At 37.2% G+C, this 23,114-nt stretch overlaps 12 protein-coding genes across 12 annotated transcripts; 5 read left to right on the forward strand and 7 right to left on the reverse strand.

Annotated features, from left to right (window-relative positions):
• Window positions 1-520: 520 nt before the first annotated feature.
• Window positions 521-7,948, forward strand: TOR1 (phosphatidylinositol kinase-related protein kinase TOR1; the record flags this gene model as incomplete). The annotated part of the gene is made up of 1 exon (XM_071052769.1): window positions 521-7,948. The coding sequence occupies one exon, from the start codon at window positions 521-523 to the stop codon at window positions 7,946-7,948; it is 7,428 nt and encodes a 2,475-aa protein (XP_070906616.1).
• A 286-nt stretch (window positions 7,949-8,234) lies between these two features.
• YAE1 (Yae1p) lies at window positions 8,235-8,684 on the reverse strand (the record flags this gene model as incomplete). Its single annotated transcript, XM_071052770.1, has 1 exon — window positions 8,235-8,684. One exon carries the CDS (start codon window positions 8,682-8,684, stop codon window positions 8,235-8,237), a length of 450 nt encoding a protein of 149 aa, XP_070906617.1.
• Window positions 8,685-9,040: 356 nt separating this feature from the next.
• Window positions 9,041-10,093, forward strand: RFC2 (replication factor C subunit 2; the record flags this gene model as incomplete). Its single annotated transcript, XM_071052771.1, has 1 exon — window positions 9,041-10,093. The coding sequence occupies one exon, from the start codon at window positions 9,041-9,043 to the stop codon at window positions 10,091-10,093; it is 1,053 nt and encodes a 350-aa protein (XP_070906618.1).
• A 130-nt stretch (window positions 10,094-10,223) lies between these two features.
• HAM1 (nucleoside triphosphate pyrophosphohydrolase HAM1) lies at window positions 10,224-10,799 on the reverse strand (the record flags this gene model as incomplete). The annotated part of the gene is made up of 1 exon (XM_071052772.1): window positions 10,224-10,799. One exon carries the CDS (start codon window positions 10,797-10,799, stop codon window positions 10,224-10,226), a length of 576 nt encoding a protein of 191 aa, XP_070906619.1.
• Window positions 10,800-11,375: 576 nt separating this feature from the next.
• On the reverse strand, window positions 11,376-12,344 carry LIA1 (deoxyhypusine monooxygenase; the record flags this gene model as incomplete). The annotated part of the gene is made up of 1 exon (XM_071052773.1): window positions 11,376-12,344. One exon carries the CDS (start codon window positions 12,342-12,344, stop codon window positions 11,376-11,378), a length of 969 nt encoding a protein of 322 aa, XP_070906620.1.
• A 1,498-nt stretch (window positions 12,345-13,842) lies between these two features.
• OPI3 (bifunctional phosphatidyl-N-methylethanolamine N-methyltransferase/phosphatidyl-N-dimethylethanolamine N-methyltransferase) lies at window positions 13,843-14,499 on the reverse strand (the record flags this gene model as incomplete). Its single annotated transcript, XM_071052774.1, has 1 exon — window positions 13,843-14,499. The coding sequence occupies one exon, from the start codon at window positions 14,497-14,499 to the stop codon at window positions 13,843-13,845; it is 657 nt and encodes a 218-aa protein (XP_070906621.1).
• A 394-nt stretch (window positions 14,500-14,893) lies between these two features.
• Window positions 14,894-15,181, reverse strand: RNJ42_02610 (uncharacterized protein; the record flags this gene model as incomplete). Its single annotated transcript, XM_071052775.1, has 1 exon — window positions 14,894-15,181. One exon carries the CDS (start codon window positions 15,179-15,181, stop codon window positions 14,894-14,896), a length of 288 nt encoding a protein of 95 aa, XP_070906622.1.
• Window positions 15,182-15,370: 189 nt separating this feature from the next.
• Window positions 15,371-15,994, forward strand: MOG1 (Ran GTPase-binding protein MOG1; the record flags this gene model as incomplete). The annotated part of the gene is made up of 1 exon (XM_071052776.1): window positions 15,371-15,994. One exon carries the CDS (start codon window positions 15,371-15,373, stop codon window positions 15,992-15,994), a length of 624 nt encoding a protein of 207 aa, XP_070906623.1.
• A 586-nt stretch (window positions 15,995-16,580) lies between these two features.
• Window positions 16,581-17,765, forward strand: HOC1 (alpha-1,6-mannosyltransferase; the record flags this gene model as incomplete). The annotated part of the gene is made up of 1 exon (XM_071052777.1): window positions 16,581-17,765. One exon carries the CDS (start codon window positions 16,581-16,583, stop codon window positions 17,763-17,765), a length of 1,185 nt encoding a protein of 394 aa, XP_070906624.1.
• Window positions 17,766-18,148: 383 nt separating this feature from the next.
• On the reverse strand, window positions 18,149-19,369 carry CDC11 (septin CDC11; the record flags this gene model as incomplete). The annotated part of the gene is made up of 1 exon (XM_071052778.1): window positions 18,149-19,369. The coding sequence occupies one exon, from the start codon at window positions 19,367-19,369 to the stop codon at window positions 18,149-18,151; it is 1,221 nt and encodes a 406-aa protein (XP_070906625.1).
• A 639-nt stretch (window positions 19,370-20,008) lies between these two features.
• Window positions 20,009-21,475, forward strand: TRP3 (bifunctional anthranilate synthase/indole-3-glycerol-phosphate synthase; the record flags this gene model as incomplete). Its single annotated transcript, XM_071052779.1, has 1 exon — window positions 20,009-21,475. The coding sequence occupies one exon, from the start codon at window positions 20,009-20,011 to the stop codon at window positions 21,473-21,475; it is 1,467 nt and encodes a 488-aa protein (XP_070906626.1).
• A 628-nt stretch (window positions 21,476-22,103) lies between these two features.
• On the reverse strand, window positions 22,104-23,027 carry MIR1 (Mir1p; the record flags this gene model as incomplete). Its single annotated transcript, XM_071052780.1, has 1 exon — window positions 22,104-23,027. The coding sequence occupies one exon, from the start codon at window positions 23,025-23,027 to the stop codon at window positions 22,104-22,106; it is 924 nt and encodes a 307-aa protein (XP_070906627.1).
• Window positions 23,028-23,114: the final 87 nt, after the last annotated feature.

A 23,114-nucleotide genomic window follows, 5' to 3' on the forward strand; every position in this document is an offset into this window, starting at 1 on the left:
TATATTAAAGTACAACGAACTAGTAAAATAATAATATAATAATATAATAATACAGAACACTATGTTACAACACTATGTGACAGGGTAGTTGATATATTAATAGCGATATTGACACAGTGAGATATTTAAAATTCAGTATACAATACAATATTAAATTATTGTTCAACATGCTAATAAAAGTATTAACCAGGACAGTGTGTTATTGCGGGGTTTTTTGTACGGCGTTTTCTGTGTTCCCATCAGGGTAACGTTCTCTTTCTGAGTATTTGCCATTTCCAATTTTTGCGAGAGCAGTGGGAAGGCCCAGGTTGAAGAGAGCCCAGTGAATGCTAAGGACTCCCTTTCATTATCAGATAATGCATTGGCTGATGCAGTAATACGTTGAACTACGAAAGCTAGAGCCTGGATCCTTGGAGTTCAAGAACGGGTTCTTTTATTAGGTTAGAAAAGAAGTAAGAAAGGGTATTAAATAAGAGGTTGTTTTTTTTAAAATTGAAAATTGAATCAAAATTTAGAAGTGATGACGATAGGGTTATTGAATGATGAAGATCTTAGGAGGCCGATATCTGGGATTGACAATGTAAGAAACAGCAGAAGTGTCAGTGCGGAGGCCAGTGCGCTTGGGCTGCGGGCTATCGGTGTGAAAGAGCAGAGTTTGTCGCCGACTCCGATTCTCAGCAATATGGGGAAAGGTGATGACAGTAGTGTGGCTAGAGTAGGACAAGAGGCTCTAATTGAGGGGAATATCTCTACTGACTTGGAAATGCTGCCAGTCATGATGGACTATATATTTGATATGCTGCGAAGCCCGTATTTGCAACACCGAGTCACCGCTATCAATAAACTCAAATCACTGTTGATATCGCTGGCCCGAGAGCTCTCAATTGAACAATTCCAGAGTTTTAACCACACATTGAATAACAGGATATTTGAGCTGGTGCATAGTAAGGATACAAGGGAGCGTATATCGGGTATTTTATCTGTGGATTGTCTCATATGGTTCTACTCCCAAACAGAACAACTGCCGAGCTATACCACAAGGCTAGCGGGTTACCTGAAAGTACTTATACCTTCCAAGAACATAGAACTCATGAGACTGGCTGTTGATACTCTAGGAAAACTTGCTGCCCCTTCGAGTTCCGTGACCTCAGATTTCCTACATCATGAAGTTAAAAATTGTATCGAATGGCTGACAACGGCTCCAGAAAGTTATTCTTCTAGTAAAATCCAAGAACTCAGAAAACATGCCTGCTTATTGATAATTACTACTCTAAGTAAAAACTCCCCATCAGTGTTATACCCATTCATTAATTCTATTTTGGATAACATTTGGAGAGCATTACGTGATAGTGATGAGATTATGAGGGAGGATGCTGCAGAAACCGTAGGGTGCTGTCTAAAAATAGTTGCTAGGAGAGACGAAGATTTATGCCAACAATGGATAATACGACTCATGCAAGGTTGTGCGTTCAGCTTAACACTAAATACTTCAGAGTCTATCCATGCCACTTTATTGGTATACCACGAACTATTGAAACTGAACAACAGTTACCTGGATGAATTTTTTGATGATATTTATTATGTTACGATGTCGTACAGAGATAACAAATCACCTTTGATTAGAAGGGAACTTTGTAGCATCGTATCATTGTTAGCATCTCTAAATCCCGTTTTGTTTTCTAACTTGTATCTTGAAAAGATCATGAATCATTTCCTAGACCTGTTACAAAATAATACCGTAAATACAATTACTAATAAGGAACGGTCACTAATATATATGTCAATCGGTGACATAGCTGATAATGTAGGGACCTCTATGAATGATTTCTTAGATTCGCTTTTAGTAACTATTAAAGGCGGTTTGCAGGTCAAATATAAAACTAGGAAAGAGTATGAAAAAGGACTATTTTACTGTATTGGGAAATTATCGTCAGCTATGGGTGAATCTTTAGCAAAATACATTAATGGTGGGCTATTAAATTTGATTTTAAAGTGTCCTTTATCTGATTATTTACAAGAAACATTAGAATTGTTAAGCTTGAATACCCCTCAATGTTCAAAAAGGATTGTTCGAGAACTATTAGATCTCTTATGTTTCCATTTATCTGGAAGCCCTTTTGTTGAACCAGGAACACCTCATAAAGGTATAAATTTTTCCGCTGGAATAGCAAGAGCTTGGAGAGATAAGAACATCTACGAACTAACTGGGGTAACTAATAATGATTCAAGTGATGCTGAAATTTTAATACAAACTCTTAGAATATTTGAGAAAACTACTTTTAAGATAAGGTTAACCGATTTCGTGAAGAACGTAATTATATTTTATATTGAGCATGATAATGACATGGTTAGGAAATTGGCGGCATTAACTTCATGTGATATATTTCGGGCTGATCATATCTGTACAGAAACATCTTTCTATTCCTTAAACACAGTATCGGAAGTTTTGGAGAAGCTTTTAACAATTGCAGTGACTGATTTAAATCCAGATATTCGTTTAGAGATTATGCAACATTTAACTTCATCCTTTGATTCTCATTTAGCAAAACCAGAAAATGTGCAACTTTTATTTACGGCGTTAAACGATGAAATCTTAGCTATCCAAATTGAGGTCATGCATATTATTGGCAGATTAGTTATAATAAATCCCGCATATGTCATACCCTCTTTGAGAAAGTATTTACTGGAATTACTTACTGAACTGAAATACCCCAATTTCCCAAATCGGAAGGATGAAACGGTCACATTACTGTGCACTCTGATACAATCAGGTAAAGATATGACAAAACCATATATCGAGCCTATATTAAATGTTCTGCTGCCAAAGTTGGATGATGATTCTTCCACAGTAGCTTCAATTGCATTGAAAGCTATTGGAGAACTCGCCGTTGTTGGTGGTGAAGAAATGAAAACTTTTAACATTAAGCTATTCCCACTTATCATTAAAACTCTACAGGATCAATCGAACTCCTTTAAAAGGGATGCGGCTCTCAAATCTCTTGGTCAATTAGCAGCATCTTCAGGATACGTAATAGATCCATTACTCGATTATCCAGAACTATTGGGTGTTTTAATTAGTATTCTCAAATCTGAAGGATCACAGAATATTCGTAGAGAAACTGTTCGTTTGATTGGTATTCTCGGTGCATTAGATCCTCATAAACAGAGAGAAGTAGAAGTGACTTCCAAAACTAAAATATCGGTTGAGCAAAATCAACCGTCTATTGATGTGGCTCTGTTAATGCAGGGCAACTCACCCTCGAATGAGGACTACTATCCAACTGTCGTTATTACAACATTAATGAAAATCCTGAATGATCCATCATTGTCGTCTTACCATACGTCTGTCGTACAAGCAATAATGCAAATTTATCAAACAATGGGATTGAAATGTATTTCATTTCTTGACAGAATCATTCCAGGGATTATAAGTGTAATGCATATGTGTCCCAGTTCTCTAATAGATTTCTATTTCCAGCAGTTATGTCAACTAATAAGTATAGTGAAGCAACATATAAGGCCATTCATTGATGAGATTTATGGTGCTATTAACGAATTCTTCCCTCGTGAATACTTACAAATCACAATAATATCTGTCATAAACTCTATTTGCTATGCTTTGGAAGGTGAATTCAAAAGGTTCGTACCTCAAACTCTAAACCTTCTTTTAGGTGTGCTGGAAAAGGATCGCTCTCCTGGAAGAGCTAACTCTATTAGAGTACTGCAATCATTCGTTATCTTTGATTCATGTTTAGAGTCGTATGCTCATACTATTATTCCTTCTATTGTTAAACTTGTTGAATATGGGACCGGATTACTCCAAAAAACTGCAATAATAACGATAGGAAAGCTATCAAAGTGCATCAATTTAATGGAGATGTCGTCAAGAATAGTGCACGCTCTTGCACGTACCTTATTTAGTTGTGATGATGATACACAAAATTGTATTTTGAATACACTTTCATTAATGCTTCTTAGACTGAAGAAGAACTATATTGTTTTCATTCCAGTAGTAAACAGGATTCTGGTTGAATATTCCATCAAACATGCCGTGTATGATGAACTCATAACGAAGTTGTTGAGAAATGAGGTCATTCCAAACACTATAATTCTCGAAGAAGATATAGACAACTCACCACCCATAATACTTTCTGACGGAGATAGTGGCGATAAGAAACTTTCAATTAATCAAAATAATTTGAAGAATACATGGGACTGTTCACAACAGAAGACGAAAGAAGATTGGCAAGAATGGATCAGAAGATTATCAATTCAATTTTTGAAGGAGTCACCTTCACATGCTTTGCGTGCATGTTCTGGATTAGCTAGCATTTATTATCCACTGGCAAGAGAGTTATTCAATGCATCTTTTTCCAGTCTTTGGAGTGAGCTTTATACACAATATCAGGAGAATCTGATTGAATCATTATGTACCGCTCTTTCTTCACCTGAGAATCCTCCTGAAATCCACCAGGCATTGCTGAATTTGATTGAATTCATGGAGCATGATGATAAACCGCTTCCTATCCCTATTAATACCCTTGGACAATATGCTGAAAGATGTCATGCGTATGCTAAGGCGTTGCATTATAAGGAAGTCAAATTTATCAAAGAACCAATGAGTTCAACAATTGAATCCTTGATTAGCATTAATAACCAACTTCACCAAACTGATGCGGCTGTTGGTATATTAAAGCATGCTCAACAACATCACTCCTATCAATTAAAGGAGACGTGGTACGAAAAGTTGCAAAGGTGGGAGGATGCTCTTGATGCATACACTAAAAGAGCTGACGCTGGCGATGACTCTGTGGAAGTCACTGTTGGTCGTATGCGTTCATTACATGCATTGGGTGAGTATGAAGAGCTTTCTAAACTGGCGGATACAAAATGGAAACTTTCAAATCTACAAACTAGAAAGAAAATTGCTCCTTTAGCTGCTGGTGCCGCTTGGGGTCTAAGTGAATGGGATGAAATTGAAAAGTATATCAGCGTTATGAAGGAGCATTCACCTGATAAGGAATTTTTTGACGCTATTTTATGTCTGCACAGAAATCGATTTGATGAGGCCGAGAAGCATATCTTTGCTGCTAGAGATTTACTAGTTACTGAGATTTCTGCATTGATTAATGAGAGTTACACCAGAGCTTATGGTGTTGTTGTCAGGACACAAATTATTGCAGAATTAGAAGAAATCATCGATTATAAGAAATCTTCCCATAACTCTACGAAAAGAGCTCATTATAGAAAGGTCTGGGATCAACGTTTACTTGGAACACAAAAAAATGTTGATATTTGGCAAAGGGTATTGAGAGTAAGATCATTGGTTGTAAAACCCAAGCAGGATATGCAAATTTGGATTAAATTCGCTAACTTGTGTAGAAAGTCAGGAAGAATGAGCTTAGCTCAGAAAGCTTTGAATTCATTGTTAGAAGAGGGTAGCGATCCTATACATCCGAATACTGCAAAAGCGCCTCCCCCAGTTGTTTATGCGCAATTAAAATACCTATGGGCTACCGGCTCACATGAAGAGGTTCTACATCATTTAATTGGATTTACATCCAGAATGGCGCACGATTTAGGATTGGACCCGAGTAACATGATTGCCCAAAGTGTTCCTCAAAATGCCACAGTTCCCTCTCAACATATAGAAACCTATACGAAATTGTTGGCTAGGTGTTTCTTAAAGCAGGGTGAATGGAGAGTTGCAATCCAACCTAATTGGAGGGTTCAAAATCCTGATGCCATATTGGGTTCATATCTACTTGCAACACATTTTGACAAAAACTGGTATAAGGCCTGGCATAATTGGGCCTTAGCAAATTTTGAGGTTATTAGTATGATTACCTCTACAATTAAAAATGAAACACAAGAAAAGACCAATGGAACTACTGATGGTGTTTGGAATATTGAGAATAGTATTATGGGGGCAGATTCGTATACTCTCGATGAGAAAAAGTTCCCAGCAGAGATGATCCAAAGACATGTTGTTCCTGCGATTAAAGGTTTTTTTCATTCTATATCATTACTGAATGCTAGTTCATTGCAAGACACTTTACGGTTATTAACTCTGTGGTTCACTTTCGGTGGTATTGATGAGGCTAACAAAGCCATGCAAGATGGTTTTAGTATGATAAAAATTGACATTTGGTTGGAAGTACTACCACAGTTAATATCTCGTATCCATCAACCAGATCCTACTGTTAGTAAATCTTTGCTATCTTTACTTTCTGATTTAGGTAAGGCTCATCCACAAGCACTTGTGTATCCATTGACAGTTGCCATTAAGTCAGAGTCTGTGTCGCGTCAAAAGGCTGCTATATCCATTATAGAGAAAATGAGAATGCATAGTCTCATTTTAGTAGATCAAGCAGAATTAGTTAGTCACGAGTTGATTAGGGTGGCTGTGTTATGGCATGAATTATGGTATGAAGGATTAGAGGATGCTAGTAGACAGTTCTTTGGGGAACACAATACCGAAAAAATGTTCTCTACCCTGGAACCACTGCATGAATTGCTAAAACGTGAACCTCAAACATTGCGTGAAGCCACTTTCAAAAAATCCTTTGGTCGTGATTTGAATGATGCGTATGAATGGGTTTTAAACTATAAGCGAACAAAGGATGTCAGTAATTTAAACCAAGCTTGGGATATTTACTACAATGTCTTTAGAAGAATTAGTAGACAGTTGCCTCAGTTACAGACCCTAGAATTACAATTTGTATCTCCAAAACTGCTAGCCGCACATGACTTAGAGTTAGCTATTCCTGGTACTTACTCAGCTACAAAATCAGTCATCAAGATTTCCTATTTTGATCCTATTATGACAGTTATTGCATCTAAACAGAGGCCTAGAAAAATGTCCATTAGGGGTAGTGACGGTTTGGAATATCAGTATGTTCTGAAAGGACATGAAGATATTAGACAAGATAATCTAGTCATGCAACTGTTTGGTTTAGTAAATACCTTACTGCAGACTGACTCTGAATGTTTTCAAAGACACCTGGATATTCAACAATATTCAGCTATCCCACTGTCTCCAAAATCTGGTTTGTTAGGATGGGTTCCTAATAGTGATACCTTCCACGTATTAATTAGTGAACATCGTGATGCTAAAAAGATTCCCCTAAATATAGAACACTGGGTTATGTTACAAATGGCTCCTGATTTCGACAATTTAACTTTGCTGCAAAAAATTGAAGTCTTTACTTATGCTTTAGATAGTACTAAAGGTCAAGATCTATATAAAATACTCTGGTTAAAGAGTAGATCCTCTGAAGCTTGGCTGGATAGAAGAACAACTTATACTAGATCACTAGCCGTAATGTCAATGGTAGGTTACATTCTCGGATTGGGTGATCGTCATCCAAGTAATCTGATGCTTGATAGGATAACCGGCAAGGTGGTCCATATTGATTTTGGTGATTGTTTTGAAGCTGCTATATTAAGAGAAAAATTCCCTGAAAAGGTGCCATTCAGATTGACTAGAATGTTGACGTTCGCCATGGAAGTTAGTGGAATTGAAGGTAGTTTCAGAATTACTTGTGAAAATGTTTTGAGGGTACTAAGAGATAATAAAGAATCGTTGATGGCTATTCTAGAAGCTTTCGCATTCGACCCTCTAATTCATTGGGGTTTTGATTTACCACCTCAGAAGATCACTGAGATGACTGGTATTCAACTGCAATTTACTAATCCAAGTGAACTATTAAGGAGGGGAGCCATTAACTTGGAGCAAGCAAATAAAATGGAATCAGAGCAACAGGCTGAAATAAAGAATGCCAGAGCACTGCTAGTGTTACGTAGGATTACAGATAAATTAACTGGTAATGACTTTAAACGTTTCACTGACTTAGATGTAAATGATCAAGTTGATAAATTGATTCAGCAAGCAACATCGGTTGAGAATCTCTGTCAACACTATATTGGTTGGTGTCCATTCTGGTAGTTAATCTGTTAGCAAGCGATTTTCATTTTTTTTTTTAATGAGTTTTAAACTATTACAATTCTACTACATTCAAGGCTCCCAATGTAAGGTGTTTTTTATCTTAGGATTGCGAAATAAATAAACATTAATATATAATACCGGTTATTATCTCTGAATGTCTATTATTATTAAATGTATACTTGTCTATAATAGAATACTAACCTGTTGTGTGATTCATTAGGACGTTATATTTGAGGCAAGGATGGTGTTACCATTAGGTATGATTGTGAGTGCTGTCTTTACACTATTATTTGGTAGTTACATTGTACTTTTTACAGTAAGTATTTGTCAGTTCTTCCCATTTATCAACTGTAGGATGCTTACCCTCGGGCAAGTTGTACTCAGGGTCGAATATACTTTTCGTCAGTATCTTATCTATCCTTAGTTCCTGTTTAGCTTTAACGAAATCCTCTGTTAGTTGTGTATCGTCACCACCATACCGATATTCAAGTCCCTGCAATCTACCTATTATCTTACCCACTCGCATACCTAATTCACTTCCTAATGGGAAGGACGCATTAAACCCTGTCTGCAAATTCTCGTCTTTAGCACTCACGATACCGTCAAGATAGCCACGTTTGGAGTGGTTATCACGAAGCTTCCTAAGATCCTGCGTCAGGTCTGGTACCACCTCATCGCCATCGGACCCCCATACATCATCTAGCATGTTGTTCCCTTGCTCGTCATCTACAGCCATCATAAAATCCCAGTTCACTTCACAGATACAGCTAAAGCAGTCACAGCTAAATCGACCATTGTTGAACTGTAATTGAACTAGAGATAAATCAAGTCTTTCTTTAGTCAGCACCCAAGCTCATCGCATTTTTTTTTTTCAATAATTTTTCAGCTTCGGATCACCAAAAATGTTTAAAGGCCTGACAACGTAAGTACTTCAAACTCAATTAATCGTTTAAATGTTCACCTAACACACCATCAACCATTGCTAATCGCTTCATTGGGTACGTGGAATTGAAATTGCTAGGATACTAGAATTGCCAGGATTTTCGGAATTGTCTGGATTAAAGGAGGAAGAGTTATACCATTGATAAAATAATGTTTGAAGGATTTCAGAGTAAGCGTAGAAAGGTTAATACGGAGCACAATGCGGAGCAGTCTAAGCCATGGGTGGAGAAGTATAGACCTAAGAAATTGGACGATGTTGCTGCCCAAGACCATGCCGTCACGGTGTTAAAGAAGACGTTGGGGTCAGCTAATCTTCCACATATGCTGTTCTATGGGCCACCCGGTACAGGTAAGACGTCTACTATCTTGGCGTTGACTAAAGAATTGTTTGGCCCTGAGCTTATGAAAACAAGAGTCTTGGAATTGAATGCTTCTGATGAAAGAGGTATCTCGATTGTAAGAGAAAAGGTGAAAAACTTCGCACGTCTTACTGTGTCGAAACCCTCGAAGCATGATCTAGAAAACTATCCTTGTCCTCCATACAAGATCATTATTTTAGATGAAGCTGATTCTATGACTGCTGATGCACAGAGTGCACTACGTAGAACTATGGAAACATACTCTACAGTTACAAGATTCTGTATGATTTGTAACTATGTCACCAGAATCATTGATCCGTTGGCCTCAAGATGCTCCAAATTTAGGTTCAAATCTCTGGATGCTTCTAATGCCCTTCAAAGACTGAAATATGTTGCAGAGCAAGAAAGCGTTAAATATAAGGAAGGAGTCTTGGAGCGTATTCTGGATATCTCAGCTGGTGATCTGAGAAGGGCAATTACACTCCTGCAGTCAGCTTCTAAGAATATAGGGTATTCAGGAGAGGAAGAGATATCCGTAGCGCTAGTTGAAGAACTTGCAGGTGTTGTACCTGAAGATACTCTGGCTGAGATAACTCAACTTGTAAGTAGTGGAGGTTTCGATAAGATTACACAATATGTTAATGAGTTTATTAAGAAAGGTTGGTCTGCAACTGCTGTAGTATCACAACTACATGACTATTACATCAAAAATGATGAGTTTGATACAGCATTCAAGAACAAAGTCTCCATGATTCTGTTCGATACTGATAGTAAACTAACTAATGGTACTAACGAACATCTTCAACTACTAAATCTGTTAGTAAAAATATCTAAAAGCATCTAACGAATAAAGACATACATAGAGAAACAATAAGATGACTGCTTCAATTTATAATAATATCTAAAGTATATCTATTCTTTAAAGATTTATAGTATGAAATTCTCAAATTAAAAAAAAGAGTCATTATAAGTTATTAAGCGAACAAGAATTTTTTGAATTCAATAAAAGCCTTTCCTCTATGGGAGATAACATTCTTGAACTCCTTATCCATTTCAGCATATGTCATACCCTTACCTTCATTAGGTTCGAAAATTGAATCCCAACCGAAGTTTGTAGGGCCACGGCTATCCACAATTTTACCCTTTGTGATCCCTTGGAAGACGTGGTATTGGCCATTTTCGTCAGCATAAGCAATTGTTGTCACAGCTTCAGCACCTTTGTTCTCAAATGGTTCAAGCATTTTAACGATCTTCTCGAGACCCATACTTTTCAGGAACCATTTAATGTAGGCACCTGGAAGACCGTTGAACTCATCAAATCTTAAAGCTGTATCCTCCACGAAAACTGGTTTACCAACGCCTAGAAGTTCAACAGCCTGTTTACACTTGTTCAAAGCGATTGCCTCTAGGTCCACATCTTGTAATTCATCCAGATCAAGAGGTTCATTCGTAAGCTGGACAGATTTTTGGCCATCAACTGGAGCCAAAAGCATCTGAACTTCCTTTAATTTGTTAGCATTTCCGGTAACGAATACAATTTCTTGACTCATGGTTTTCTTCTTAATTATATCTATAGATCTTTAATCAGAATTCATAATTACACAGGAACGGAAAACTTATATAAACATATGCAATGATTAATATACGTAAGCTCATCGATTTTTTTGCAATTTTTTTGCACTTTTTTGCAGTAAGGTTCAATAATTCGCGATGACGTCATTTTATATTTCGATACCCATAGTAATAGGAACTTAAATAAATATCATGAATGAAGGTATTGTTCATATATTTAATCTATCAAATATTATATCTAAAATTAAAAAAATGGTTAAACAGAAGTGAAATAAATAAGTGTCTATGCGGGGAGAGGAAAAATATGAAAGAAAAGGTTGACCAGATTAATAACTATTATTGTTTTAATTACCCACATTTCGAGTATGAATTATTACGCATGGCATCGTTACTGATAGTTTCTCTTTTCCGTACCACAGGAGTAATTAAAGAAACTCATAATAAATAATAACTTGGTGTAAATGTTAAGTTAAAAGTACAGTTTTTGTTGTGTGATGAATTGGACGGGGAAAAATGAGTAACATAATTCAATTGAAATATAATACATTTTTCTTTTAAGCTGGAGCGTATTCCAATTGAGTGGAGTTTTCGTATTCCCACATATCTAGGGCGACAATGGCGGACTCTCTGACAACGTCAACCTCATCGTTCAAGTATTGCTTTAGAACTGGCAAAGCTTCTGGAGAAGCAATGGCACCCAAAGCTTCAGCAGCTTCGTGTCTAACCATAGGAGCTTCTTCCAAACGGCCCAAAACTTCAGTCAAAGCTGGAACGGCAGCATCAGACCCCATTTGACCGAAAACGTAAGCAATTTCGTGCTTGAACAAAGCGGATGGATCATTGAAACCAGTGGCCAAAGCTTGAACAGCTTCGTCGGTACCAATGTCTCTTAGTCTGAACATAGCTCTGTATCTCATGAACAAAGGTTGCTCTTGGTCGTTAAGCAAGTCCTGTAGTTCCTTTAGGTTGTACTTCTTCTCTAGGGATAGAGGTGGAGCTGGGTCAATACTGGAGTACAAGGAAGTTTGCAAGCTTTCTTTCTTGGCCAAGTCAGAGTGTTGCCATTTTATTCTTTCGATGGCCAATTCACAGGTTTGTCTGACAGCCTCGTGTTCGTCGTTCTTTAGACATTGGTTCAAGGCATCTAGAGAGTTCAAGTCACCCAAAGCACCAAGAGCCTCAGCAGCTTCGTGTCTGACCATAGGTTGTTGAGCAGCATCCAACATAGCTTCTCTCAACAATGGAGCAGCACCCATGTTCTTAGTTTGACCCAAAACGTAGGCAACTTCGTGCTTCAACAACTCGGAGTTGTCAACGAAAGCAGCAGCAATGTATTCAACAGCCTTTTGGGCATCTTCTGGATGAGCCTCGAAATCAGAAGCAGCAGTCTTCAAGTTGAAAAGAGCTCTGAATCTGTTAGCCAATGGAGACTTACCTTCTGGGTTAACCAAGATGTCTCTCAATTGTTCCAAGTTACAGTCATCAACTTTCTCTTCGTAGTGCTTTTCGAAATTAGTAGACATTTTTTTTATATATTTTTGATACGTTGATTATTATTTGATAAAACCTCTCTAAAAAAAAAAATAAGAATTGATCTCAAAAGAAATAAAAAAAATTCAAATAGAAAGCTAATTAAATATCAATTTTTTTTTCAGGTCCAGATTCAAAAGAATAATATAACAAATTATAAAAAAAAAATTGTTCACTATACTATGGGTGGGTTCTTGCGATGAGCATCAAAAAAATTTTTTTTCATTGAAAAATTTTTTTTCAGCGCCCTCCTAGAAACCACTGTACAACCGATTGGAAATGGCATTAAAAATAACGAAATTGTAATTAATAAATAGCAATCAAAGCGATGAGTAGATTATACGATAAACATTTCTTTCTTTTTTTCATTGGGGTCTCTTGACTTTTGATCTAGAATTTAATTTGTGAAGTTGTAGTAAATGGCTGTAGATTTATTTACCTTCATTTAACAGACACAGTCGACTAGGATACCCTCCGTTACTATTTCGAGTAATAATACTGGTTTTTCGTAATATCGATTGGGTGGGGTCGAGAAATGGAGTTCTGTCGTATAAATACAACGTAACGTATTATCTGCTGACAAAAGTGTACTGTTAGCAAGTTCATACATCTCTATGTTTTTCTATACTAACAAGAAAGAAAAAAGAAATATATTGAATGCGGTACTGAGTGGTTACGAAACGAAGGTATTTCAAATATAAACTTAATTGTGTCTAAAACAAGCACTACATAGAGAAATTGGGTGTGTCAACATACATTTCCAGGAACTGGCCTAAGAGAACAAGCAAGAACAGCATTTCTTTTTTATGGAAGAGGGCCAAAAAATAAAGAGTTGTAGCCACATATATTGCCTGCCATTGTTCAACACATCGTTAATGCTCTTCGTTTTTTGAGGTATATCATGTGATTGATCCTGGCCTTACTTAAAATTGCAAAAGTTCTTATATTTGTAGTGTGATAGCGCATCAGCGCAACATTAGGTCGGGTTGGTAATCAATCATTGAAGCTCTTCTAACAGAAAAATAAAGAAACTATTGCTTGGGATAGTTTTCGTGTGACAATTACATACGTAGTAAATACACAGCATTATACGTTACAGTGAGGTTCTTGATTCTAAGTCGTAGAAAATTCATTTTTTTAATGGACGCAAATTTTACGTCAGTCAATAACAAAACAAAATCGCCTCTTTGGCCAAGTGGTAAGGCATCGCACTCGTAATGCGGGGATCGTGGGTTCAATTCCCACAGGAGGCATTAACTTTTTACTTGTACATTCGTTTTTACTATTTTTACTCTGTGCTTATTACAATATATCTATAGTGGTATTGCTAACATGATTATATTCGTTAGTTGTGGACAACGACTACACATCTCTTTTTGCAATAAATTATTACAGTTTTTATTTTGTGAAATACATGTCTTATTTTTTTTTTATATAATAATAGTACAAGTAGTAGTAAAGGATATGCCCATGAATGTAGAGTGATTGTTATCAATTCTTCTTGGCAGCTCTTTCTTGATCACGTCTGGAGTAAATCTCTGTAGTGAAAGGTTCTTCGAACTTCAATGCAAAGTAGTACATGAAGTGAACAAAAAAGGCTAGCACAAGGCCGGCAGGTTTACCGGAAATTAATGTGGTACCGACGAAAGACATGGTAGAACCTTGGTACATTGGATTGTTAGAGACGTTGAATGGGAAAGCAGTGACTCTGTCCTTCATTAAAATACCAAAGTAGTCACCTAGATAAGTACCAGTAATTCCCAATTGGTACATGGAGGAAAGGACTAGCACCTGACCAACACCCAACAAGACATAACCAATGTTCTTAATTGTAGGTGTGTCTAACAATGGAGAGATCTCCTGGAAACGTAGAGCCTTCTCGAAGGTCAAATCTCTGGCGATACCAAGACAGAAGATCGTAGCAGCTAACAAGTAACAGCCTCTCTTGGCAGACCCAGTCAATTTAGTCAAGAAGTGAGTATAGTACTCTAGACGGGCAACAATATTCCAGAAGATAGGATTGAACATAATAAACAATAATGCTGTAATAAAGTATGGTCCATCATAGTCAATGGCCTCTGTCAATATATCAACCCAATTCTCAATCTGGAGGATCTTATCCTCAACGAACTCAGTATCGAATATCATTATGGAGCTTTGGTAACTATTGTTTTGTTGTTGGTTTTATAGAGTATAAAATTAAACAAGAGGTACTCCGAAAGAAACAAATTGAGTATTCCAGAGGCTAGCATACTTAATATATATATATATATACTGGTCGACTCCCCTTGTTGATACTATATGCATGTGATTTATAAAACTCTTCGCCCTCCCCTTTCCACCCTTACACACACAAACTGAATTGAATCACATGCACGGCCACACGCATCGCCGTGACATATGTTGTGTAAAACTGGGTAGAGGCCGTGATATAACTCAATAAATATATTGTATTTGGTTTTGATTATATTATACAAAGTGATTAGTGTTTTTTTTAGCTAGCTATATTATACAACTGTTCTTTTTATCCTACTGGACCCTTTTAAGAATGGATGGTGTTCAGTAGATCAACCGTTTCGTGAAACGCGTCGACCTCTTGGTTAGACAACTCTTGTTCTCTTTCGAAGGAAACTAACTTTTCAAGTGTGTGGAGTTTACCGTTATACACCACTTGTGCATGGTGGTCGGGCACTCTTGCGGTTAAATCACAGCCATTGAGTTCTTTCCCTCGTAGCTGGGCTACTTCATCGAAGTTCACTTCTTCCACGATATCGGTGTGTCCCGTAAGTTCAATGCGGGCCGGCACTATATATACACTATAGTTAGACATTTATATTATTTGCGATATACTCTTATAATTGCCGATAACTTGTTATATGTACCGGCTCCAAACATTAAATCAACAGTGCAGACTCTTTGAAATAATATTTTATCATCTGTCTGTTCAATTAAATGTGTTACGTAACGTTCCCGATGACCTCTAAGTGAAAAAGGTCCAGTGTGAGATGATATTATTGAAATGATTGTAGAAATAACTCAATTACTTATATTTGGCAGAAAGAAAACCATACAACACAACATTGAAGGTATGGGTGTAACTGAATTGTACGGCGGAGCTATTACGACATATATACCAGATGGGTTCCTCGACGCCTCTATGTTGCGGGAGGTTCCCGATACACAGGAAGTGTTCGTAAACAGTCGACAGGATGCTGAAGCTGCACAAGCAGAGGACGGACTGGGTACCAATGAAAGTGTTATAGTGGACTTGCTACAGAGGGTGGAGGCAAAAGATGACGACAGTGCACTACAAGTCCATCTGGAAGATATAACTGCTCTAAATGGTGGCGACGGGTTCGAAATACTGAGAAAGGAGAAACAGTCGGACGGTAGTATTACATGTGTCCTAGCTGAATCAGCCTATAAATGGGGGAAGAAAGAACTGAAGGAAACCTTAGTGATCTGCCTGGCATTAAAGAGGCTAGTCGACGTAGAGACAGATGTCGTCATGTCTATTAACGTTCCTCTGGTGGCAAGTGAACTGCAGGATAATAAATTACCGGATAGAGTCGAAGCGAGCTACAAGATTCTCCTAGAGATGACAAAGCAATTCCGAATTGTCGACAATTCATTATTTGCATAGAACCTTGAGTTCAACATTCTTCCTTACATCTTAAAGAAGCTCATGTTTCAGTATACCCTGGAGATACAAATGGTCCCGAAGTATACTTGAAATACCTGATCGTATTAATATATAGATAATAGATAATGGCAACCAGCTACCAATATGTCCTTATTATATATATTTTGATATAGATCATTTAATACGAGTAACATTTTTTTTTTGTTTGTTCTTTTGGCCCATCGCGATCAATTTTAATTAATTATTTACATTGTTAATATCTAATTTCACAGTTTTTGAGCTTCTTAATACGTCTATATCTGAAGTTCATAGGGTGTTAATATAGTGTATTAGACGACATTCCAACTTTGAGAGGGTCTTCTATTACTGATAGCTATTTGTGGTTCATTTTATAAGGCAGAAGGCAAGTTCTCGATTGTAAACTGTACTAACTTGAAAAGGTACTGCATTTCAAATTTGAATATTGGAACGTTAACAAGTCCAAGATAAGGATAGTGTTATACTGAAAGTAACGAAATTCTGAAAAAGATAGATCGGAGCATATACACACCAACTCGAAAGCACAGTTACAAAACTATAATATACAATGGCTAAGAAAAGAGTTATATTTAAGAGTACAAGATCGATCTTGTATCTCTTAGCTGGGATTGTCGGTTTGGCCCTACTGCTGAAATTTTCTTTTAATTCAAGAGCAACAGATATCCAGAACATCCTACAAAATTTACCTAAGGAAATCACACAAAGCATCAATATTGCCAATTCTAATCAAAAGGTAGACTCTGACATAATGGCAAAGTTTGCTAAGCTGGCAGAAGACATAAAGATGAAACAGGAGGAACAGAGTAAACAGTTTGAGAGAGAGAGAAAAGTCTTAGAACGTAAATTGAGAAACCTAAAACAACTATCTCCAGATGCTTCTCTACGTGAAAGATTAGCTTTTAACTTTGAATATGATGGTAAGATAAAGTTTCCAGCTTTCTTATGGCAAACATTCTCTGGTAGTTTAAACACACAGGATATAGCACATGTCAAAGCTGTATGGCAGGAAAAAAACCCAGGTTTTGTTCATGAGGTATTTGACGAAAACATGATGCGTGCTGTAGTGCATCATTACTATTCTGGTATTCCTGAAATTTTAGAGACCTATGATAACCTTCCCCATAGAATTTTGCAAGTTGACTTCTTCAAATACCTGATTTTGTTGGCGAAAGGTGGTACGTACGTCGATATTGACACTACACCTTTACAACCAATTCCAAATTGGATTCCAGAGACAGTTTCTCCAAGTGATATAGGGTTGATCATTGGTATTGAACATGATGGTAAAGAGAAAGATTGGAGGTCTCATTATGTTAGAAGACTACAATTCGGTACTTGGGTGATACAAACCAAACCAGGACATCCTGTCATCAGAGAGGTTGTTGCCAAAATTGTGGAAACTAATATGAAGGATCTTGAAAATGCAAGTACAGGTAGCTTTAATGTCAGAAACGATCTGAATATTATGAGTTACACAGGTTCTGGTATCTTTACTGATGCAGTGTTTGAGTACTTGAACGACTACATAAAAAGTGGTGTCGACAGAAAAGTTACTTGGAAGGATTTCACAGGCTTATCTAAAGCCAGAATCTTGAGTGATCTATTGGTTTTCCCATCGTTCTCATTTAATGTTCCAGAGACATACGATAAGGAAGACCCATTAAGACCTCTGTTCTTTGTAACGCATATGGCCGGTAAATTCTGGAAGGAGGCTCCCAAGGTAGCACAATAATATAAATTTTAATAGAATTCCCTCTTTACATACTAAACACATAATGTAAGTTATTTTCACACAATAAAATATCATTTCCATAATAAATACAAGTATCATGAAAATTTGTAAATTTAATGTTTTGTTCGCGTTTATCAAGCAAAGGTAATAAAGTGCCTTTTGCTAACAAAAAGAATAAGAAATGAAAAAAGAAACAAGCACTGGTTCGATGATAGTTATCCTTTTATGCACTATTAATAAAATCCTGACGTTTAATAGTTCTGCAAAAAGTTCTAAGAAATTCCAATTGTATATGTATATAGCTTAAAATATTTATATAGATGGTTGCTCCAAGTTTATTTTTGTGAGTTTATTTGCTGTCTTACAGCGAGGCTATAATTAACTTAGTAAGAGGTCTCTTGTTTTTGTTTTGCTTCTCTTTCAAGTCTCTCTTCAATTTCTCTCAATTCTTGTTCTCTTTGTAGCAGTTCCTTTCTCTTCAGCAGTAATTCTTGTTGCACTCTTTCTTCGAAAGCCTTTAGCCTCTCTTCTTCTAATCGTATTTGTTCTTCACGAGCCATATATGTATCAGTAGTTGATTGATTATCTCCATGATTCATCATAGATGGTGACTGTTGAGAAATTGGTGATTGCGATGCTCTTTGTGGGACAGCCATGTCCATTCTATGTTGGGTTTGAGGAGCTATGTCATTCCTGAAGTTGAAACTAGTCTCACCTGATAGAGCCTCAGTTCTATAACGCTCATATAATATTTCATGAGTGTAATCCTTCAAGTCATTTAGATGAGAAATCAGTAAAGCGTTTCTCAGCACAACGAAATCGGATATCGAGGTATCTTCAACGTCCAGCATCCCCCATGGATATTTTCTACCTCTGATCATGGTGGAATCACCAATATCAAAAACGTCATTAGAGCCAATCACAGAAAAGGGTAACAATGAACGGAGGTATGTGTTTGTTTCATAATCTTCATCTGTCACGTCTTCTTCATCAAACGGGAAATTATAGATTGGGAGGTTATGACGATCAATATCCTCCATGATCAACTTCTTATTGAGCTTCAATTCCTCTGGCGTTAAAGAGTCAGCTTTGCTTATAACTGGAATAACATTCACAAGGGAGCCCAACTGTCTCATAAACTCGATATCCATCTCTTTTAAACCGTGGCCTGTTGGAACAATCATGTAGAGACAACAATGAGCTCTACCATCCTTAAATCTAGGGTTTCTACGGACTCTGCTTTCTTCTAGCAGGATCTCATCGTACTGGTGACGGATGTAATCAGATATAACATCAAAAGACCTCGTGTTATCTAGAGAGTCTCCAAATCCTGGGGTGTCCACAATGTTCAATTGGATCTTAACACCCTGATCATCCTCCAGCTCCACAGTCTCCTCCCTCAATTGCAACTCAACCTCAGTACTCGTGTCCGTAGGCAGCATCACCGTAGTGGAAACATCCACAACTTGCTGACCACACAAAGTGTTAATAAAGGTAGAACGACCACACCCAGATTGACCCACAATCATAAGCGTAAAAGTAATACCCTTCCTTAAATGTTTTCTCTTCCTTAACGTCGAAGACGCATCAATGATCCCGGACATCTCTGATTTTTATTATTTTTGATTTCTTCACCTTTATACTAAATTCTTCCAATTCCTAACTTTAGTCGATGTTGACTAGTATCTTATTAAAACAGTAATTTTTACAGCGTTTTAAACTTGTCTACTTTAGCCCCCAATCCCTAGTACAGATCAAAAATACCTCCCTTGTACGTGTACGTGTGTACTTCCATATGCTTTATTGTAATCTTTAGGCTCTTCCTTCAAAGCTACACACACAAGCTATTAAAAAAAAAAACAAATGTAAAAAAAAAATACCAACTGAGAGGCTCAAAACCAATAACACACTTTATACGAGACAGTCACGTTTTATGCAGATCACATGATATACGTATATAAGTATAGGATTGCACGTGTATTATATACCTCTATACGGAATGATATCATTTTATACTATACACGTTATACTACGTATAGTACGATATATGACTCAATATTGCCACGGTTTTTACTGTGTCTATGCACCACCAGTTCTCGATGAGAGCAAGAGATTTGAGTTTTAGAGATTCATAATCGAGTATTTGAAAAGCTTTTTGACGGTCAATTTATCTTGGATTTCAGTCATTGCCTCTTTTAGAACTAGCACTTTAGAGGCATAAAAGTATTTAGCAAGGGAAAAGAATGGGCCGCAGAGTTGTTTTGATTGATAATTACGATTCCTTCACTTGGAATATCTATGAGTACCTGTGTCAGGAAGGTGCGGACGTAGAGGTTTTCCGTAACGATAAGATTACTGTTGATGGAGTTGTGGCATTGAAGCCTGAGATATTGGTGATCTCCCCTGGGCCAGGCCACCCTAGCACCGATTCTGGTATCTCTAGAGACTGTATCAGGCATTTCGCCGGTAAGATTCCTGTCTTTGGTGTTTGCATGGGCCAACAATGCATGTTCGAGGTTTTTGGTGGTGAGGTTGCTTATGCTGGTGAAATTGTGCATGGTAAGACCTCCTCAATCTTCCATGACAACCGCGGTTTCTTTAGAAATGTGCCTCAAGGTGTTGCTGTGACTAGGTACCACTCGTTAGCTGGTACTCAGCAGTCCCTCCCAGATGTCCTAGAAGTAACAGCAAGAACCGATCAGGGCATTATCATGGGTGTAAGACACAAGGAATACACCGTAGAAGGTGTACAATTTCACCCAGAATCCATTCTGACAGAAGAAGGCCATCTAATGATAAAAAACATACTGGAAGTTACCGGTGGAACCTGGGAAGAAAATGAGAAAAACAGAAAGCTATCAAAGGTTACCTCAACAACTGGCGCCAGTGGATCTATCTTGGATAAGATCTACGCTCAAAGGAGAGAAGACGTTGAGGAACAAAGTAGAACTCCAGGGTTTACAAGAAAGGACATGGAGGAAAACTTGAAATTAGGACTAGCCCCACCTGTAAATAACTTCTATGACAAACTGAAGTCTTCTAAGTCAAGAGCTGTCGTATTGGCAGAGGTTAAGCGTGCATCTCCTTCAAAGGGTGACATTTGCATTGATGCTGTAGCTGCAGAACAAGGTTTAAAATATGCCAGAGCCGGCGCTGCGGCCATTTCAGTACTAACTGAACCACATTGGTTCAAGGGTTCCATCCAGGATCTAATAAATATTCGTAGAGCTGTTGATAATGAGTTTAGGGACAAACCAACCGAAAGACCTTGCATACTGAGAAAGGAGTTTATTTTCTCTGAATATCAGATTTTAGAAGCCAGGCTAGCTGGTGCGGATACTGTCCTATTAATTGTAAAGATGCTAACAAAGGAAGAATTAGCCAATCTGTACAAATTCGCCAAACAACTAGATTTGGAACCTTTAGTGGAAGTGAACTCAAAAGAGGAACTTGACATAGCTATTGATATCGGTTCCAAGGTTATTGGTGTTAATAACAGAGATCTACATTCGTTTAATGTTGACTTAAACACAACTAGTGCGTTGATTAGTCACGTGCCTTCTGGCACTTTGCTCATTGCCTTATCTGGTATAACATCTCCATCCGACGCAGAAAACTATAAAAAAGATGGAGTTCATGGATTTTTGGTAGGCGAAGCTTTGATGAGATCAGAAAAACCTGGTAAATTCATCTCTGCATTATGCGAGTAAATAAACTGTTAAATTCAATAATTAACCAACTTTCAAATTTTTATAAACTACATATAGAATTATAACTAGATTACCCATTGCATTATTTTTTTTAGATATTCTTTATTTCGCAATAATAACATATGATAAGAACAAAAATTGTTAAGAATACGCTAATATTGGAATATAACAATATATAGAAGGGTACTATTTTGCATAATTTTTTATATTTTAAATACAAGAAAAGTGGAAAAGTGGTTTTGTATAAATAGAACACTTTTACAACACTATTTGCTAGAAACATCGATCATACAGTATGGTGTATAGTTGGTATGCTCTGCACAAGTTACCCGTTACTCCCGACAAATTAGGATCTAGTTTTATATTTCAATTATGAATTTCATCAGGATACTTTGTAATGATCTGAAATGAATTGCAGGAATGGGAATTTATATTTGTTTGAATTAATAAAATTTTAGCTGGAATATTGGAAATTGACAGGAAAACAAAAATTTATTGGGAATTTCTTTTTGATTTCTTTGCACTTAAGGAATATAAGTAAAGATATAATGTCTACCATATAGACAAAAAGTGAGAAAAAATAATAATGAAAAATGAAGAGATATGAAATCCAAAACTATTTTAATGCTTAGTGACCACTGCCAGCAATTTCGATGGATGGAGCACAACCCAAAGTCTTCTTCAATTGACCGTAAATACCGAATTGTAGAGAAGTCAAGGTACCAACCATAACCAAACGAGTAGGTAGACCAGCGAAAGAACCGACGAAACCAAGTTGCTTGGCCAATTGGAACAATAGACCAACGGTACTTTGACCTGGAGCCTTACTTGTCTTGTTAACCTTAGATAGTAAAGTGTCAGCTGGTTGGGAGACAATGGCAGCAGCTAGACCGGCGGTCAAACCGGACAACAAGTTGATACCGGTTAGAACTGGCTGGGATAGAGTGTCCTTTGGTGGAGCCAAGGAGAAGTACAATTCGGAAGCACGTTCGAAGACCAAGAACTTAGCAATATTATATGGAATTTGCTTGAACAAGATTGGGGTGAAACCACTGTAGAAAGAACCGACACCTTCTTCCTTTAGGATTCTAGAGAAACCACCAACTAAACCATTAGCGAAAGTAGGCTGAGAAACCAATCTAATTCTGGTAGCCTCCAATGGACACAAGGCAATATCAGCCAAGAATTCAGCAGCAGCGGCAGAACCAATGTAGACAGAGTTCTTGTAACGAGCAGCAGTGTCGTAACCCAAAGTGTCGATGAAGAACTTCTTGAAAACTTCGTAACCACCGAACTTGAAAGCACCTTGGATAGAGTAACCTAGCAAAGTTGGGCCGAAACCAGTCAACAAAGCACCAGCACCTTCCTCGGCAATAATCTTACGGAAAGAGCCAACCATACCCTTGTTGTAAACAGTTGGTTCTAGTTGGATTCTAGTCTTAACAACATCAATAGGAACCATACTGGAGTGTGTAGAACCACAACCAATAGCACCAGCTAGGGCAAACTTAGCATAATCAGAATAAGAATATTGTGGAATAGTTTGAGACATTATTTTATAGGTTTTATTTTAAATTTTTGTTTTTTTTTGAGGTAGTAAATCTGTAATCAGTTTTATATCCTATTTTTTTTTTATTTA

Source organism: Nakaseomyces bracarensis (genome assembly GCF_045282275.1).
Source record: "Nakaseomyces bracarensis strain CBM3 chromosome Unknown Scaff9_0, whole genome shotgun sequence".
Classification (NCBI taxonomy): domain Eukaryota; kingdom Fungi; phylum Ascomycota; class Saccharomycetes; order Saccharomycetales; family Saccharomycetaceae; genus Nakaseomyces; species Nakaseomyces bracarensis.